General features: G+C 43.5%; 1 protein-coding gene across 1 annotated transcript in view; it reads left to right on the top strand.

Moving 5' to 3' along the window:
* Positions 1–2,579: 2,579 nt before the first annotated feature.
* LOC119433659 (kinesin-like protein KIF3B) overlaps positions 2,580–18,951 on the top strand; it is a 30,303-nt gene continuing 13,931 nt past the window's right edge. The window contains 17 exon segments of the mRNA XM_037700909.2: positions 2,580–2,725; positions 4,301–4,413; positions 5,999–6,084; positions 7,075–7,182; positions 7,317–7,441; positions 10,409–10,533; positions 10,674–10,757; positions 10,852–10,931; positions 12,638–12,707; positions 12,840–12,932; positions 13,419–13,551; positions 14,406–14,420; positions 14,423–14,492; positions 14,610–14,705; positions 15,449–15,644; positions 16,360–16,557; positions 18,611–18,730. Coding sequence (XP_037556837.1) covers positions 4,393–4,413; positions 5,999–6,084; positions 7,075–7,182; positions 7,317–7,441; positions 10,409–10,533; positions 10,674–10,757; positions 10,852–10,931; positions 12,638–12,707; positions 12,840–12,932; positions 13,419–13,551; positions 14,406–14,420; positions 14,423–14,492; positions 14,610–14,705; positions 15,449–15,644; positions 16,360–16,557; positions 18,611–18,730 — 1,620 coding nt within the window. The 5' untranslated portion in view covers positions 2,580–2,725; positions 4,301–4,392.

The raw sequence follows: 18,951 nt of genomic DNA, 5'->3' as shown, positions 1-18,951 counted from the left end.
AGTATGCTCGAGCAGAACTGGCATACAAATATAAATAGGCAAGAGAATCCAAGCTACATTCATAGGTTATCACAGGTGCATATGGCAGGACATTAAGCTTATAAATTTGTATTGAAGGAAAGGCTACTTGTAGATATTTGAAAAAAAAAAATAGTAAAGGAAGGCTAGTTATTTAGCCAGTCACAAAAAAATATATATTTTTTTTTAATGACAACTCGATCACTTAAGTGCACGCATAAGTACCATAGGTGCAGGACATATTTTGTCGCAAAGAAAAACAGCTTCATTCAGTTTCCATGCACTTTGTGAACAAATTGAGCAGGCACTGCACTTTTCTTTCAGCCAATGCAAAACAGATGCAGCTGCATGCCTATAGCCATTCATTTAATGTGCATATGTAATTCAAAACGAGTTCTCAGAGTTCATCGCACTTGCAGCAGACATAGTGGACACATCATGCAAGAGGCGCCCCAATAGCATGAATCGAATGGACGTTTTTGCCATTTACATATAGAATATCAGGTGCACTTGATACTTGCGACTAAAATTACTGCAGAAATCATAGCTCAATCACTTGCTGATGCATGCGGTTTAGATGAGACTGAGATGCCCCTCTGTCGTGTGGTACTTTTTCAATTCACTGAAGAAAGGAAGATCCTGTTTAACAGTCAATTTAGAAAGAAAATGAAGAGCCCCCATTCACATTAGTGTGCCCTGCATAGCAGGGAGAATGTTCAAAGCAATGTATATAACCATTATTACGCTGCAGTGAGCTTCCACATTTCTCTGATGGTGCTAGGCACGTTGGTGAAAGCACAGCATATAAAATACAGAAAAGTGAACAATGGGATATGGGTAGCGAAAACACCTGATTAGAGCTCTTCCAGCAAGATGACTACAAATTAAAATGAGCCAAACAAATGTGCAATGGGGATGGACCCTACAAAATGTGTCACAGGAGGCTGACATTTAAAACATATTGAGCTGCCGGGAATGTATAATGCTCAAAACTTCTATGAAATCGACTGAATCTAATGTAGTCAGTTCATCGCACAATCACCAGATGAAACGGTTAATTGACGCAGTAAGAGGTATACAAAGAGAGGCTATTGCAAGTGTTCAGTAACAAGAACAACGCAATTAACTCAGCTTATTAGGCAATGTGCAAGAAGGTCCACTATAGTTCATTTCTGCTTAAGGAAACTTCTGGCATGCTGACGTACAAAAATGAACCTTAATTCGTAGACCAACTGCGGTGCTTCGTGATGTGCCTTGATCTATGATGGCGGCACTGTACAGCTCCACGAAGCAGTGGCAATCGCGGTGAAGAAGAACGTTGCCGCGGAGTGTCAATTCTGTTCATGCTGCTGAATCCAAACGCGTACTACCGTCGCTTCACCTGACAGTTACTTCGGTTTAAATTAGCAGTACGTGTGCACGGGCTTAACATATATCACGCAAATAAACAAGTACTGTACGTATGCGAGTTGCCTTACAAACGGATGACTGTTTTCTGGCAGGAAGTACCTGCTGTGCTTGGTATCCCGCGGTATACAGCTTTCCGTCTTCGGGGTCTTGCTGCGTTTCCCGCACAAGCATTTCCTAGCAGCCGCGCTTACGGCTTCTTCGGTTGGCCGCTCCTTACAACTGGTGCTCGGCACCTAGCTGTCTTTGAACATACTCATATTCGCGCTAGCCCGCTGTTCAAGCTTACCCGTCTTGCGCCGCTGCTCTTGCCCAGAGTCATCGTATGTTCCATGAGGCGCGCCTAAAGAAACTATCGCCCACATTTTATAAAGTTGTCCATGAAGCCTGCCCGAATGTCTGGCTTTCCCGCGCACGTATTCATGGTGAAGGACTAAAAAAAAAAAAAAAAAAAAAAAAAAAAAAAAATCGACCAAACAATAGCACCAGTGGTCGTATCTTGAGAAACGAAGTGGGTAACACACCTTCGCCAGTCTTGGAGCTTAAAAAGACAGAATTGCCACATAGAATAAAGAACCAACTTGGACCTACTTACAAACGAAACCGCGCTAAACGCCGCGCTTTTAGTTTCGGATTTACCAGAGGCTTGATTTGGCCATTGCCTCCTTTACTAAGGAGGCATTGATTTGGCTTTATGCGATGTTCAAAAAATACTGATATAATATTTTTGATTACTCTTCTTTTCTGTTAAAATAAAGGCCCTAGACATCCAAACTCTACAAAAATATTGACAAGCCCCAGGGTGCCGTAAGTAAACTAATATATTAGGTGTTTTTCTACGGCCACTTTTGGTTTCGTTACCTAGGAGAATAATGTGTCATGACGTCATGATTACAGTGTACTAGAATAGTACACTGTAGTCATGACAGTACACTGTAGTCATGACCACCGTGGTCATGACACAAAGTATGTGGTTCCCGCGCATAAAATTGAAAGGCCGTACTCGGATTAACTTGGCTACATGCGACTACGTGTGACTGTATGCACACTGAACGAGACGAAGCTCTTCGTAAGCCAAAGCCGGATCCTCGTCACCACGGTAACGAAGACCACACATCTTCAACGCTCACGCAGAGACGGAGGGGAGGGGCTCGACGTCGCTCTCTGGCACCGAAAAATGTACAAAGAAATAAAGAGAAACCGGCGGCGAAGGCAACCAGAGGCTCTGCCGTCATGGCTGGTGACGGTCCGTGATATTCGCCCAAATTGGGGTGCCCACTATGACCACACCGACGTAAAGGTTGGTCTGTACGTGAGCTTTTCATCGAGCATTGTACTTTCGTGCGCTGGTGGAAGTGTTCAGTGCTCGAATGACGTCATGATCTAAGCGTTTTCCCAGTTTGTTTGTGGCCAGAGAAGATGAACCACCACCATGCGTCCGCGATCTCGTTGGGATATCCCGTAAATTGAACGATGATCTCACGTACGAGAGATCGCTGGTTACATTCTCAATCGGCGCTATCGTTTTCTTTTTAAATTCGAATGGCACTTGCGCGAGGTCGTAGGTGTCGACTTCGTTCATCATACACCTTACGTCAAAACTGAAAGCTGGGCTACGTACTTGGCGCATTGGCGATAAGGGTGCACACATAGTGCACGCATTCTAGGATTGATGATATCATTTGCACTAATACAGATGCGCTATACTGAACTAAAGATGCTGGGCTTCAGTGGCGATGACGAATAGCGAGCGTCACTGGCAAGGGACGCACCATATTTGAGCATTAATAGCCATATGTAGAAACGTGCCAAATTCATCGTGCGCATATAAACAAACATTATACATCTGGCAGTACTTGTGCGTACCTATATACAGAATAGTACAGAGTTTGACGATCAGGTGACAGTGTGGTGCGTAATAAGATACCTGCCGTTGCAATTGACCTGCCGCGATACAAATGCAAGTGTGGCTGCAGAGGGATGTTCTAGGAGAGTTCAGTTGCACAGTAAATTTCTTTTAGATATATGCATACAAATGCATGGACAGATGCTAGATATTATTCTAATCAGTGGTTATTTGGTTCAGGTTCTTTATCAAAATGAAATAATTCATGCATTTCACGTGAACACGGCGAATTTTTTTTTTTTTTTCTCTTGCCTATGTGAAATGCATCAATTCTATGAACGAATTGTATAGTAAACACTTCCAGAGCTTTTTTGTACAGTGCATAAGTAAAGCCTTAATTAAGAATTGAATTAAATAAGTTTCAGTTAATTAATAATTGGTATTGTTGCACTTTTCTACGGACCAAACATTATTGCTACTGGCAGGGTTGTTTTGCAAGTGAACATATACCAAATAGAGAAAAGATCATCATTGCAACCAATTTGGTGGAAAATGCTCCCACTACAACATTAGTGTGTTCCATAATCATGTGGCATTGCTATATGTGGTGGTTGTCTGTTGCACCTAAGTTCAGCAGTGCTTAACTTCATTCATTTAGTCATTTCAATTTAAAGTGCTACCATTAATGCCAAAGTTATTGCCAAGCCAAGCGCCACCAAAAGAAGAGGATATATGTGAATGAGGAACAGAAAAAGGCACTAATGGCTGCATTTCCGTCTGTCTATATATGCTGGACCTTAGGCATAGTTTGAAACAACTCGTGGTATTTTAGTTAATGACGCAGCAATTTAAGGGCAGTTTCACTCATTATAGGCATGGGATATAGTGATGAAAAGTAAACATTGAATTTAGAAATTACAAGTGCTCACACAAACTTTGAAGCTGTTATGTAATTGAAGTGAGCGATAAGATAGGCTTGTGATAAAAATCTCCTCTTCTTTCTGTGTGTTTTATTTATCTCTTTTCCAGATGCGTGCCCCTTCTTTAAGCCCAGCAACATTCTTCTTTTTTTCTGAAGAGACCTCCACATAAGCAGCAGTGACTTCCAGAGGCTTGAAGAGATGGGCAAAACTGTAGATATGGTGAGTGGTAGCTCTTGCATCCCTGTGTGTTGATACAGACGACTTCGTACTGATGCAAACTTCCGGGGACTACAGATTTTTGTTCCTAGTGTCAGAACTTTGAATTATACTAAGTTGAAAATAATACTTGGCTTGAGACGATATTATGGCTTTGATACATGGTTTGAGACGGCATTACGGCTTTGTACGGTCTACCAACACTCTTTCCTAGAGCGCTTGAGTGGTGCACCTTGAAGCAAAGAAAGCTATTATTGTGTTACAAGGTGATGCTGTTAGAAAGGCTAGTTTGTTGCTGGATTCATAATTGATGTTACCAGCGCAAGATTAAATTGGACACGAAGAGAAGACAGAGACACAACAAACGTTAAACTACAGTTCAAGTTTACTTTAACAAAGGGCTACCAAACACAAGAACCATAAAACACAGCATTATTACTGCACATGCGTGCTGTTAATCCTCTAAGATACTCCAGCGTTTTGTGCAGGGACAGACACAACTCCAGTGTTTGTGGTGCCTCTCTCCTGTGTGTCCCATTTAATTTTGCACTGGTAGCATGAATAAAAAATGTTGCGTTGCCGCTTGGTTTCAAAGGCGATTCTTATGACCAACAGTAGTCATCCAGTCTTGAGTAAGTAGCGCAGTTTTCACCGTGGTCTCCTGAACCTAGCAGGTGCTCTAACTGCTTGCAGTGCGGTGCTCAGGCGCTCTAAGCAATATTGTGGTGCCCTTTACATGAATGGATATATGCACCTGGTGAAACAGATACGTGACCAGAGCAGGAATATAAACAGACACGCAAACTACCCAGTCGTGTTTGAAATGACCGGTCCAGTGGTACCACCACCTACCTGTTGACAGGTGGTACCACCACTTGGTACTAGTATACCCCCCGTCAACATACCGGGAGTCTAAATGCCAAATGTCAGCACACTTTGACAGTTCGTACACTGTGAATGCCCGTTTATCAGCTGTTTCTGTCTGCATTCCCCCCAATGGGAAGCCAGAAAGTTTGAATTAAGAAAATTCTCGTTTTAAGTACTTGGCCTCAGAATGCATGGAAAACATAACAGGCCTGCCAAAACCTTAAGATTTATTTGAATTGGTCGGAATATTGATTTAATAAAAGTATGCTGTATGTCATTTTCTCATGCCAAACCAACCCTCCTCTCCTTGGGACAGAGGAGGACCACACCTCCACCTACAAAGAAAGTCTTTTATAGATTATTGTATCACAAGTAATCGGATGCAAGACTGAGCACACTTTAAAATATGACACACCAATAGCAGCAGGCTATGCTGGATTCTCAGCTCAATTCTTGTCAAGTTAGAGCTTTTATGGCTCAAGCCGACAACTTTTTTACTTAGATGATGTATGCATTAATTTGATTTTTATGGAATTTCTGTGTAGTAAATGTTGATGTTGTACACATTTTAGATTTCTTGATTTGTTTCAAGTCTAAAGCACTCTACATCATTTTGGTTGGGATGGACGTAAAAAGAAAGAGTGCTTACAATCAAAAGAATAAAAAAGACTGTGCTTATTGGGTCAACCGTATCCATCTGATTTACATGTCTGCACCGCAGGCAAGGTCAGCGAAATCGGAATCCGTCAAAGTCGTCGTCAGGTGTCGGCCACTTAGTGAGCAGGAAATTGCTGATGGCCACGAAAGGTGAAGTGCCTTTCTTGATTTTTTTTTTTTTATTCTGTCAGTACTGAGTGTGAGTTTGAAGCGTCCAGAAGGTGCCTTTCCACACAGTGGAACTAGACCACCTTATGGGCAAAGCTCACACATGTCACATAAAAAAAAATGTGTCACACGTTTGTTTGCAACCTTGCAAGTTCTCTCTTTTCATTTGCTGTTGATCTTGGATGGGATGTACACCTAAACATTGAACAGTTAGGTGAGTTTAGTTAGCAGAAAAAAAAAAAAAGAAGCTCTGAAATACTTCATCACTGCAGTGGACAACTCTATCAGTGAGCTCTCGTAAGAATCTCAGAAGCACGCATAGATTGATAGAATGGAAAATGATTGTGATAACATTATGAGACCAGGATATGGCAGTCTGGAATAGAGGAGCAGTGGGGGTAGCTGATCTTCTAGTCGAGTTTAAAATGAGCTGGCAGGGCCACAGAATACGCAGCACAGATTTGCAGACAACACATAATTAGGCTGTTTGATGAGATAGGGAAATTTCCCAGTGTAGGATGGAACCGGTTGATGCAGGACAGACAGAGGCCTTCATCCAGCAGTGGATATAAATAGAGCGATGACGATTACGTGCCAGCGAGAACTTTGAGGCAATCTTGCGAGTGTCACTTCGTTAACTCGGTCGTGCCCAGATGATAAGGACAGTGCACTGGGTGTGGACAAGAAAATTCTTTTACGAACTCTACTGCCGTCAATTTACTCAGCTGATAAGACATGACCAAGTTCTCAGAAGTTACACTGCGGAGATGATTGTTTGAAGCGGCAAACAGAAAGGGAGAAAACAAGTGTCAATGCAATTTGCCTGATTTTTCTGCCTTTAATGTACCTGTTTCTTTAGAAGCGTGCAGCCGGTGTAGCTCGGTTTAAGCTTAATGACCAAGCCTACATTGCTGGCAAAGACAATGTACATAGTAAGCTGCTTGCTTTGCTGACTTGAGCTTGGACTTGCAGAATTGTTGATTTGTACCCGGACACTGGCATCGTGACCATTCGGAACCCGAAAGCAGGAGATGCCGATTCAGTGAAGCAATACACTTTTGATGCAGTCTACGATTGCAAGTGAGTCACCCTCTTCCCAGTCATTAGGACAATGATTTGCAAAGGAAGTAGCTGGTATAACAGCACACTCTTCCGTGACAGCACCAGACTGAGGAAAGCGGTGCTTAGAATGAAAGCCAATTTTCATCTCGCAGCTCGAAACAGATGGATCTCTACGACGAGACATTCAGGCCTTTGGTTGACTCGGTGCTCCTGGGATTCAACGGCACCATTTTCGCGTACGGCCAGACCGGCACTGGGAAAACTTACACTATGGAAGGTAATATGCTAAAGCCCCCACCCCTTTCTTCTACTTCCTTTTTTTTTCTATTGTTTTATTTGCGTGTAGTGTGGAACATTGTGGAAGTGTCATATGAGACACTCACAAGACAAACATTTGATGAGCTTTGAAACCAACAAAGCACAACCAGTAATAAATTTTTTTGTGGGTGTAATACCAGTTCTAGTCGCAGTCTTCTGTTGAACGGGCAAAAATATCTGTTGTACTGTGACAGTGCGACAGAGCACCAGGAAGTGCCGTGCAGTACCAGGTAATGCTATAAATCCCAAGACCGCGCTGTATTTATCCTAATGGACAAGACCAATATTGTAAGACACAAACTTGTGTCTTACCCATTGATGTCATGGTTGCTTTTCTGACCATGCTTACCAGTTAGATTTGGTAAGTGTGTAGCCAAGTCTAACCATTCATCTATGAACATACTTTGTATTCCTTTTGTTTACATGCATTTCAACAGTTAATTTTAAATTAAGACATGTTAGTGTGTTGAGGGAGCACAGCTTTCTAGAGAGCAGGCCTTCTTCCCCAGTATTTTGGGTGAATATCAATAATGAAACATGCATGTGAATATAGATTTTCAATATGCATGTGTTGTGCAAACTTTTGGTGTAACGCGATATTTTAAAAATCGTAAGTCTTTTTTTTTTGAGCAAGAACTTGGTTATGAAAGTGTTGAGAGACAAGCAACGGGGAGTAGTATTTCATGGTTGACCAGAGTCTTGCTCTGCCAAGAACCAGAGTTTTCATTCCACCGTCAAAGGAAATTGCACGTCAAAATAACTTGTTCCTAGGCAAGCTGGTTGATACTTGAGGAAGCCATTGTGGCACAGATTAACCAAACAGGAAGAAGAGAAGGCAGGACACGCATAGTGTCCTGTTTTCTGTTCTTTGTGTTTGTTTTATTTATGTTACGGTGGCTTGCTCAAAAACTGCATGTCTAATCTTACCAAAATATTGTATGCATGGACTCGACGGCTATGCGTCGGTGGATTACTTTTTCCCTTTGTGCAACAGTTATGTCGCTGGTGAAGCAAGCTTCACAATCATGTGGCTTCCTTTTATACTTTCACCTTTTTTTATGATGCACAGTGTGGTCAGGAGTATCAGTAAATGATTAGAACGTGTTATCCAAAGGAAATAACCTGGCACGGTGTACTGTATGCTCTTCCATCTGTTCTGCTGCTGCAGATAATGCAAATCATGACTTTTGGGTTCTTCCAAGTACACTGTATTGATCCAGTCAAACCTCATCACCACCTTCCATTTTTTTTTTCTATTATTCTGTTCTTAGGAGTTGGTAAAATAGTTGTGAATTGTTCTAGGACAAGAGTGCACATTTTATACACCTTCACTTTTCACTGAGACCTTTGTTCAATTTGTTTCCTTTTAAGATATGATTATAGGCAAACTACTGGTGGAATGTAGTACTAACCAGCTTCTTGCATTTAACGCATGTGTAATAAGCAAGCTGGAAGATGCTTCCATTGTGTGGGACCCGCCTACTAAAAAATATCAGACACCCATTGTGAGGGCGCAGTGGCTCTGGCCACTACACAGTGCCTCATAATCATATTGTGGTTTTAGCACGTAAAACCCCACAATTTAATTTTTGTAATATCTTTCAAGATATTAGACCTTAATGCATTATTAGAAAAGGGACTTAAGGTTCATCTTCAGTAAGTACAACAGAGAAGACTCGCCGTCTCATTTAGTGCAAACAAATAACGCCCAGATGCTAGAAGTTCGACGTGGAGTTAGTCGTATTACTGCATTTTTTTCATAACATCTTATTACATAAAATTAAAGCGAAAGCCCCAGAGTATCTCAAACCTCTTAGGAATCGACAAGCTCGTCGAAGCCACAGTCACTCTAACTCCAATTTTTGCAAGCAGGAACACTCATAAGCGCAGTTTTTTCCTCAGATCTATCAAAGAGTGGAATTCTTTACCAATTAATGTTTCTGAAGCTGGTGACTACGCAGTTGTACTGGAAGACCACATTTATTCATTTCACTGATGTCATGTTGCCGACCTGGCATGTTGTTCGCTACTGATGATTTCTCTGTTTGTATCACTTGTAGTCTTCTTATGTCTCCCCTTCTGCTCGGGCCAGGAACTGGCCTGCAGTACATTTCAAACAAATAAATAAACCTATCAGGCTGAAACTTGGAGGATAACAAAGATGCTTGTAAGAAAGCTAAGGACAGTGCAATGAGCGTTGGAAGGGAATATGATAAACGCTGCATCAAGATACAGAAAGACAGCCATATAGATTAGAAAGCAAACATGGGTGGACCACATCCTGGTTGAGATTAATGGTACATTCGACTGATTCCTACCATGCTCCAACTCAGTGCGCAGCGGAGCTCTCTCGAGATTGGAGGCAGGGGAAGCATGCACGTACCGAACATTCAGCTGCTCCCAGAGCAATTGCAGGAGCCACGTGACTTTAGTTCTGTCGGATCCCGGTCGCACTCCCAGCTCGGAAGGCGAGAGCACTCTGAGCTGAAGTGCGGCACTCCAAATAGACTAGGCGAATGTGTTCCAAGCACCCGATTTTGGCCAGCTGAATGTAAAGCGTGCTGCCAGAGTACTCTGGACCAGTCGAATGTGCCTTAAGTGGAAGAAGTGGAGTTGGGCAGGCTTTGTAGTACGTAGACCAGATAACTTGTGGTTGATTATCGTAACAAAATGGCCGCTAAGAGCAGGAAAATGCAGTGGAGGGTGACAGAGGGATTACACGGAGCGATAAGGTTAAGAAATATGCAGGGATAGGTTGGGTTCAGCCTAACACTGAACAGTCTTCATTGAAGATCTCTGGGAAAGGCCTTCTTGTGGTGGACTTATATATAAGCTGATGATTATGGTGGTCATTACGTCATTTCTTGGTTTCTTGCTGTCATGTTTTCTTGTCGTCCTCATACTCTCTCTTTATTTATTTCTGCAGGAATTCATAACAACCCAGAGTGCCGAGGTGTCATTCCCAATTCTTTTGAGCACATCTTCAGCCATATTGCAAGATCTCATAACCAGCAGTACCTTGTCAGGACCTCGTATCTTGAGATTTATCAGGTGAGCTGACAAAAGGGTGCCCGAGGGACCCCCAACTTCTGTTTGAAGTAACGGATTGATTGATTGATTGATTGGTTGATTGATTGAAAATGTTGTGTCAGTACTCCTTCAACAGCTACTACTTTTGCTGTTGTGTGCAGGAGGAGATCAGAGACTTGATCTCAAAGGACCAGTCAAAGCGGCTAGAGCTGAAAGAGAGGCCTGACACTGGAGTTTACGTTAAGGTAAGGGTCGAGGTAATCCTGGCGATCACTGCTGGCAGGATATGCAGCAGAGGTTGTCACACAGTGCTACATGCCTTTCAAATTTGTGCTGCAGGACTTGTCCTCGTTTGTGTGCAAGAGCATCAAGGAGATTGAGCACGTCATGGCAGTTGGAAACCAGAATCGATCCGTAGGGTACGGACTCCTTGCACCTTCAAGCTTGCTAGCTGGGCAATGAAGCCCGAGAAGGCACAGGCAAAATTAACTGTTCTTTTCAATTAAGAAAAAAAAACAAAACTAATTCCCTGTGTCCATTACCCTGGCTTCAGTGTCTATTTGTTTCATACGGTTGCAACTAACAAAAATTGAGCCCCTTGGTTCTTCTCACTCTTTTCACTTCTCGCTGGGCAAGGCAGTTCATTGTAATCAGAGAAAAGCGACAGCACAGAAGACGACGTAGGCAGGGAAGTTGGCAGGCCAACATGCGAAAATTGGTTCAGCTAGCTTCCAAATTTCATATGTGCTCACGTCGCTTCTATGTTGGTTCTTCTTTAAACTCAGCAGCTTGATTTCATGGTGCTGAGTTTTTCATAATTGTGATACATGAGAAGAAATGATCCTGCAAATCTTGCTTTGCAAATTAACAAGGCTGCTTCACTTGCTTTTTTATTAGGGAGCAGGCACCTTTTTTTTTTTTTTCCTTTTTTCATAATTTTGGTGTGTTGTGGCTGTTTTCATTCTTGAACTGCTATGTTCAAAAGCTTCGTCTTGGGGAAGCACACTGCATTAAAATGCATGACATCACACTGACTTACCATCACTCTGGTCTCAGCGTGAAACTTGAAAAAATATAAAAATTCGGTTTTCATTCTGTTTCTTACTGTGAAACGTAACAAAAATATAGTTTTGGAAGAATACTTGATGTCTAAAGTGGTTTTGTGTGTCTCTTTAGTGTCCCTTCAAACCAGCTTCAGTATTTTAACTAGACCTGTTTTCTATCGCAACTGTGGGACCGTTCCCGCATCATACATTGCGAACTGCCACACCGCGCCGGCCCCGAGCGGCCATTTTGACTTTTCATGTCGCTTGGCTTGGTTGCTTGACGATGGCATTGGCCGCCCAAAGTGCTGGGGGCGACATTTATTACGTATTTTCGGTTTCCGCCAGCAAAAGTATGGCCTTTGCTATCTAAAGATGATGTCTATGACGCGTTGCGGCCCTAAAGTTCGTTTTGGCTCATAGATGTTCCGTATGAAGTCCAAGGGCGATAACGCCGTCGCCGCGCGCCGTATGCTTTCTTTCGCGCGCGAGACGCAGTCGTCGGCTCCCCTCGCACGCTTTCACTCGCACATACAGCATACGTCGCCGCGCGCCGTATGCTGTATGTGCGAGTGGAAGCGTGCGAGGGAAGCCGCGCGGCCATATGCTGAATGTGCGAGTGAAAGCGTGCGAGGGGAGCCGACGACCGCGTCTCGCGCGCGAAAGAAAAGCAGAGAGGCAGCGCGCCTCCTTCCGTTGCGCTCGAGGCACCAGCGAGGGAGCGAGGGGGGGGGGGGGGGGGGGGGGGGGGGGGGGGGGGTTGCGGGCAGCGTTGTGCTCTGGCATCATACTGCGCGGCGGCGCGCGCGCGGTCCCGCGGGCCCTAAAAATACTTTTGAAACTAAGTCTAAAGTGGTTTTTTGCATCTCTTTAGTGTCCCTTTAAACCAGTTTCAGTATTTAACTAGCACTGTTTTCTCTAAGGTTGTACGTAAGTGCACTGCAGACTTGTCTTACATAACCCTAGCTTACCTACAGTTAGGTTCCTACATGGCTTAGTTGTGGCTTAGTTGTGGCTTAAAAGCACACTCCATACTTCAGAGCATTGTGTTCTCTCCAGTAATAATTTTTTTTCTCCTGCAGGGCTACAAACATGAACTTACACAGTTCAAGATCGCACGCTATATTCATAATCACAGTGGAGCACAGTGACGTAAGTTTTTCTCGCACCAGGCAATCTCTTTGTGCATATCCTTAGACTACTTCTGTGTGGAAAAAAAAATGGAGAAGCTTATGCATGAAAGGGTTCTGCCTACATGTCGTAAATTTTAAATGTCTCTTACAGCTTGGACCAGATGGCAAGCATCACATCCGTGTGGGGAAACTTAACCTCGTTGACTTGGCCGGCAGTGAGAGACAAGCCAAGACAGGAACATCTGTAAGTCTCTGGCCTCTGTTTATACTCACTAAATCATCCACACTATTGACGTGGAAAAAAAAAGGCACTTCAGTTGGATGGTTTTCTACTACCGTTGCAAGTTCAGTTATCAGCCATAGCTGCCATATCTTGATGGGGAAAGCTTTTAAAAAAAATGTGCACACTTAGGCTCAAGTGTTACCTTTAAACACCTGGGTTTTCTGTAGCTCTGTTTAAACCTCAATATAACGAACTCGGATATAACAAAGCAAACACTACTCTAACATGTTTGTTGCTGATATCAGTGGGTGAAGAATATCGGCTTCTGATGAATGTCGGATATAATGAGCATGTTTTCGTGTCAGGGGCAACATTGTTATAACAAGGTTCGACTGTGCAGCTGTGTCTTTGTGTTTGTATGCTTTGAGGTATTATTCACATTTTAAGTGTTTTTTTGACAATGAGCTCTGTATAGTATCTAACTTCTTATGATTTCTTCCATGCCAGGGCGACCGGCAGAAAGAAGCCATCAAGATCAACCTCTCACTTTCTGCACTGGGCAATGTCATATCAGCACTAGTGGATGGCAAAAGTTCCCACGTGCCTTACAGGGACTCCAAACTTACGCGGCTACTACAAGGTCAGTGTTTAACCACTGCCGGGTTGTTTAAGAAGTTTTTTTTTTTTTTTTCAGAGGAAGCCTTGTCTAGGGAGTTCCTGTTAAATTTGCGATAATGTCGAAATCAATATGCTCAACATCCACTGAACTGATTTTGTGACGTACTACGTTGTATATAAAACAGAAAGTCGAAGTTTGGCAACTATCCTTTCTTTTTTTTTTATTAAAGCTCACAGATTCCTTTCCAGAAATCACCAAAAATCGAAACAAAAAGGAAAGAAAATGGGGCGTCCAGTTTATGACCTCGTAATTGTGCATTGAAAACAAATATCATAATAGTGTGAACTTCATCAGTCAGGACATCCGAAGTAGAAGACGCATTATACATCACTGCAATACACTATTAATTTGTGAACATGACTTTTAAAACTCACAAAAGGAATGCAATTAAAGCTGTAACTAACGTATTATAGTCTTGCACTTTCGACACTTTAATAATTTACAGCATCGCAATACCTCGTCTTGATGTGGAATTAACCAGTTGAAAGCATGGTGGTGCCATTTTTTCCTTTGCTAATTTTTTAACAGCATTTAAAAAACGATTTGAGGTCTTAAATTGAAATCATGCTTTTAAAAGCCAGCAGACTTTAACATTCTCTTAATTGCAACAAATTTTATTCAGTTTTGTGCGTCATTTTTCCCCAAGGAGAGCATTTTTCACATTTTACAAGTAGTATTTGAATGGGGAAATCGGAGCTTGCTCCGAACTAAAGCTTCCTCTTGAAAACGCCAGTGCGGTTGTTCACTCTTCATGCGATCCGCAGTAACGAATGTGTTCTTCAGGTATTTAGGTTCTCGTCATTTTTTCTGTGCAGACTCCCTAGGGGGAAATGCAAAACCATCATGGTTGCCAACATTGGTCCAGCCAGCTACAACTACGAGGAGACCCTGACGACGCTAAGGTACAGCAAGCCGAGTGCTTTAGTCCTTGCTGCGACTCCAACTTAGCTGCTGCTAAAAGCACCCGCGCACCATCCTCGGAGCACTGCTTTGATGCATCGCTAATTGCTCACGAACAGGTACGCCAACCGGGCGAAGAACATCAGGAACAGGCCGCGTGTGAACGAGGACCCGAAGGATGCCCTGCTAAGAGAATTCCAGCAGGAGATATCAAGGTGCGTTCTTGCACCCGTCACTTGGCTGCTTTACCATTTGAAGCTCGAGCTGGAGTTGACTTATCTTGTGCTTGAACTGGTTCGTCTCACTGCTTCTTCGCCTTTCTCATGAAACGTTACAGTCGTCACTACGCACCGTGTTCTCAGGAACGTAACCTGTCCAAGCACATGTTGCGAACTGTCAGTTACGATCATGCGATTAAGAAACGTTCCTATAAGCTGCTCAAATCTTTCTGTGCCTAAACTTTATCAATTTATCGGTACAAACCCATCACTGCAGTTCAACGGCTGTGGCATTCGGCGACTGAGCGCAAAGTTGGGGATTCTGTTCCCAGCCGTAGTCGATGCATTTTTATGGAGGCAGGATGTACAAATAGTCCTGTACAGAGCTTTGGGTCAGCTGTCAAACCACAGGCAGTCAAAATTAATCCAGAGCACTCCACTATGAAATCCGTGGTTCTGCTTCGAGGCGTTAGACCCATTCATTCATTCATTCATTCATTCATTCATTCAATTGCATAGACAATATAGATGTGGTGGAGTGGCAATTGATTTGATGATGTGGACAGGCACATCATATTCCAGTAGCACAGCGTGCGACTTATGAAAACTCTCCTTTGCTTCTGTCATTGTCCAACTGATTACATTGATAGAAGGCGGAATGGGAATAAAGGCAGCTGCTAATTCTAGCAGCAGCTGCTAGCTGCAACAAGTCTAGTTCATTAATGAATGCTTCATAACAGGTTGAAGGCCCAACTGGCAGCTCGAGACATCAAAAAGAAAAAGAAACGACCCTCGTCCAAGGAGGTATCGCCAGGAGCAGACGAATTTGCTGACGGTGATGCAGACGACGATCGTGCCACTTCGCCATCGTCCCTGCAGCTGACGCTCGACGAGGAAAGAGTGGCCATCTTGAATGACCACAGCCTCATAGCAGAGGCAAGTTGTTATTCATTTATTGCCACACTTCTGCCTAGTATTTGACAGGCAAACTACAGTGAAGTTAATGTTGCACTCCGTGCCAAAGCTTTGCTGTCGGCAACAAGAAATGGTCATCATCGCGTCATCACGACAACAATGAAATGGAATGTAAGAGTTCAAAGAAAAGAAAGCACAGCAGCTGGTATCAAATTTACGGGATTCCTCTCTTAAAATTGATGCACTGGCTAACTAGACTATTACAAAGGCCTACTCATTCCACATTGGAATGGGGGATATGCCCATGTGCGACTCTTGCGGAACCAGAGAAACGATTGAACACGTCTTATGTCTCTGTCCCCAGTATGACGTCGAGCGTGAAGCTCTCCGGACAGCATTGAACCGGCCGGACTCCAGACCATTTTCAGAAATGAAGATCCTTGGACCATGGCCGTACGCGTCAATGGGACAAAAAGTCACAAAAGCGTTTTACAGTACCTCAAGCCGACAGATCTTGGCGACCGTGTGTAGACTCAGTGCAAATTTTCAAATGTGCGCGAAGCTGTGCTCTCTCTATCTCTCTCTCTCTCTCATCCATTATACACTCTCCCCCAGAGAGGGACAGCAAACCGGACGTGCGTCTGGTTAACCTCCCTGCCTTTCCTCTCTTCTATTTCTCTCTCTCTTCTGGGGATATGTCCCCATGGTTGGTGAAGCTATTTTCGTCGCTTCGCAGGAGCGAGAACGCCTGCTGGGCGAGGTGCAGAAGCGGCAGGAGCAGCTTCTACGGGAGCAGGAGGCAGCCGACAAGCTGGCCCTGAAGGTGCGCGCCATGGAGAGCAAGCTCCTCTCGGGCGACAAGAACATCGTCGACCACACCAATGAGCAGCAGCGGGCCCTCGAGCAGCGACGCCAAGAGATCGCCGAGCAGAAGGTACGTGCTACCTTCTCGTTCCCAACCCATGTTTTGTACAGACTTACGAGGGATTCTTTATGAAATTGTATATAGTTTGACGACGCCTCATCTGGTTCATTAGTAAATTCGTGTCGCAAGAAGAAAGAAAGGATGTTGACCAAAAAGGTGGTGTTAACAAGTAATTTACGTTTAGTGTTATTGGACATTAGTAATGGATGTTTCGGGTTTGTGAACAGGGCTTTCATACGAAAGCTGAAATGTCTGATACCTTTCGGTCAGCATCCTTTCTTTTTCTTGTGATGTGGCTCTCTAGAGAACTGAAAATGAAATGCTGGAACATGTCATAGTCAAAGCAAGAATGTAGGCTAATTAGTTGATCGTATGTGTTGTGCATTGCAGCAGTAAATCAAGTTATAAAGTTCGGCAGCATGTTACGCTGCTGTAACACGTGAAGGCAAAAGCCTGCTGCACACTTACAAATGCGCCGTCTCGCATCATCGCGTTGCTGTTTTCGCAGTTCGGCTTCTTCGGCTTGTTTTCAACGCTTAGCTGCGGCTTTGCACGCTCGTATAGCGGGCTCAGACTCGCACCAACGACGTTTCTCTTCGAGTTTAAGTTGCATCATCTCAGCAGGGGATTGAAACGTGTGTTGTTCTGTATGTTGTATCGGTGATTTCAATGAAAGTATGCACTGTTCGCTTCACTTTGCTGAGCGCTTGTTGCCTCAGCCTTACGGGGGTATGAGCCATTGCTTACGGTGATATGAGCCATTGCTTATGGGGGTATTACGAACAAACTAACGATCTAACTATCGCGTTCCACTCTTAAAGGCGAGGCTTAAGCGTCCTCCAAATTTTTCCCTGTTCCCTTTCCCCCAGCTCAGGTAGCCAATCAGACACTTTTAACCAACTATTACGAGGGATGAGCCATTGCTGATGATAATTTCTGTACCGCTGGACCGGGCAATGCGTTTCTTTTTTCAAGGCCATCGGCGGTATGAGCCACTTAAGGCTTTCGCCTTAATAAAAGACAGAAGACAGAAACGATCGCAAAAAAGAAGGCATAATAAACTGTGCATGCAATGTACAGTGCAATATGCAACAAGAAGGGCAAAAGGAGAAATAGTAACGCATTATGTTTTATCTCTCTTTCCACCTACCTTGTTGCATTCTGTGCAGTACATTACTTGTTCAGTATGAACCAACTAGTCCACAACAGAGTACTTCTTCTGGGGTAGTAGGGATAGAATGTAATGGGAACTTGTATTGGTCTTCGAAAAAGAGGTTACAAAACAATGTCCAGCTCTGTTTAAAGAGTACTTTGCATATCTTTTAGTGTGTATAGTGCAATTGGTACTGTTCAAGTGGCCTGTAATTTTGTTCACTAGTGGAATGTATCTAACTAGCAGAGGTGTCACTCGGCGATTGCTTATGTTAAGCCTCTCACACTGGGGTGGTAGGAATTCAAGGGTGACTTTTGTGCCATCGCATTCTTTCTTGGCTTAGCATCTACAAAGGCAGTCATTCCAAAGACAATCAGGGCAGCTTGCATCCCGCCCTCTTCATCGGGAAAGTTTATGATAGTTTGAAGAATCTTCATTTCTTCAAACTATCATTCATTTTACTGCTGTGAGAATATCTGACACTTTTTTTAATGTGTCAATGCAGTATCCTGTTGCTTTGCCAGTTCCCGCATCAGCTGATACTAGCAAAGTTAATAATGTTTGTCTACATTTATTAAATGTTAAAAAAATGTAGACAGGCGAGAAAGGATAGGTAATTTTTGCCATTAGGTGACCTGCCTACCTGCTTGAACAGCCTTTTAAATGTTCATATTGCAGGGCTGCCTTCTTACTAAAGCTCAAATGTATGAGGAAGATTGTTTCTCGTGGCCTATTTTGTATCAATACAATAGACTCTCTTTAAGGCAAATTATGTTGATATGAATTCTTTGGTTAGATAAACAGTCCAGGGGCATTCAGCTAGTTTCTGTCGATAAAGTTCACTTCTCCTAAGCCTTTTACTGCTCAGATGCTGCTTATAGGTAAATCTTCTTTTCTTCCAAAACATAGCGGCGTGAACGGGAGATGCTGCAACAGCTTGAAATGCAAGAGGAAGGCACCTCGGAGATAAAAGAGACGTACACATCGCTCCAGCAGGAGGTCGACATCAAGACCAAGAAGCTCAGAAAGGTTGGCATAGCTTCACTCACTCCTAGGATTTCATGTGCAACACACCTTTATAAAAGGAAACACGCAAGCGCGTGGCCGGCGCTCTGCATCGAATGTTTATGGCACACTCAGCGGGCACCTGGGAAAGGCTCGACAGCTACTAGGGGCAGCTACCAGGGGCTGGATTAACTACAAAAGCCAAACCATATCCATGGTCGAGTAAAGAAAGCTCAAAGCGGCAC

The sequence above is a fragment of the Dermacentor silvarum genome, chromosome 11, assembly GCF_013339745.2.
Source record: "Dermacentor silvarum isolate Dsil-2018 chromosome 11, BIME_Dsil_1.4, whole genome shotgun sequence".
Lineage (NCBI taxonomy): Eukaryota > Metazoa > Arthropoda > Arachnida > Ixodida > Ixodidae > Dermacentor > Dermacentor silvarum.
This window is presented reverse-complemented; position numbering and strand designations above follow the sequence as displayed.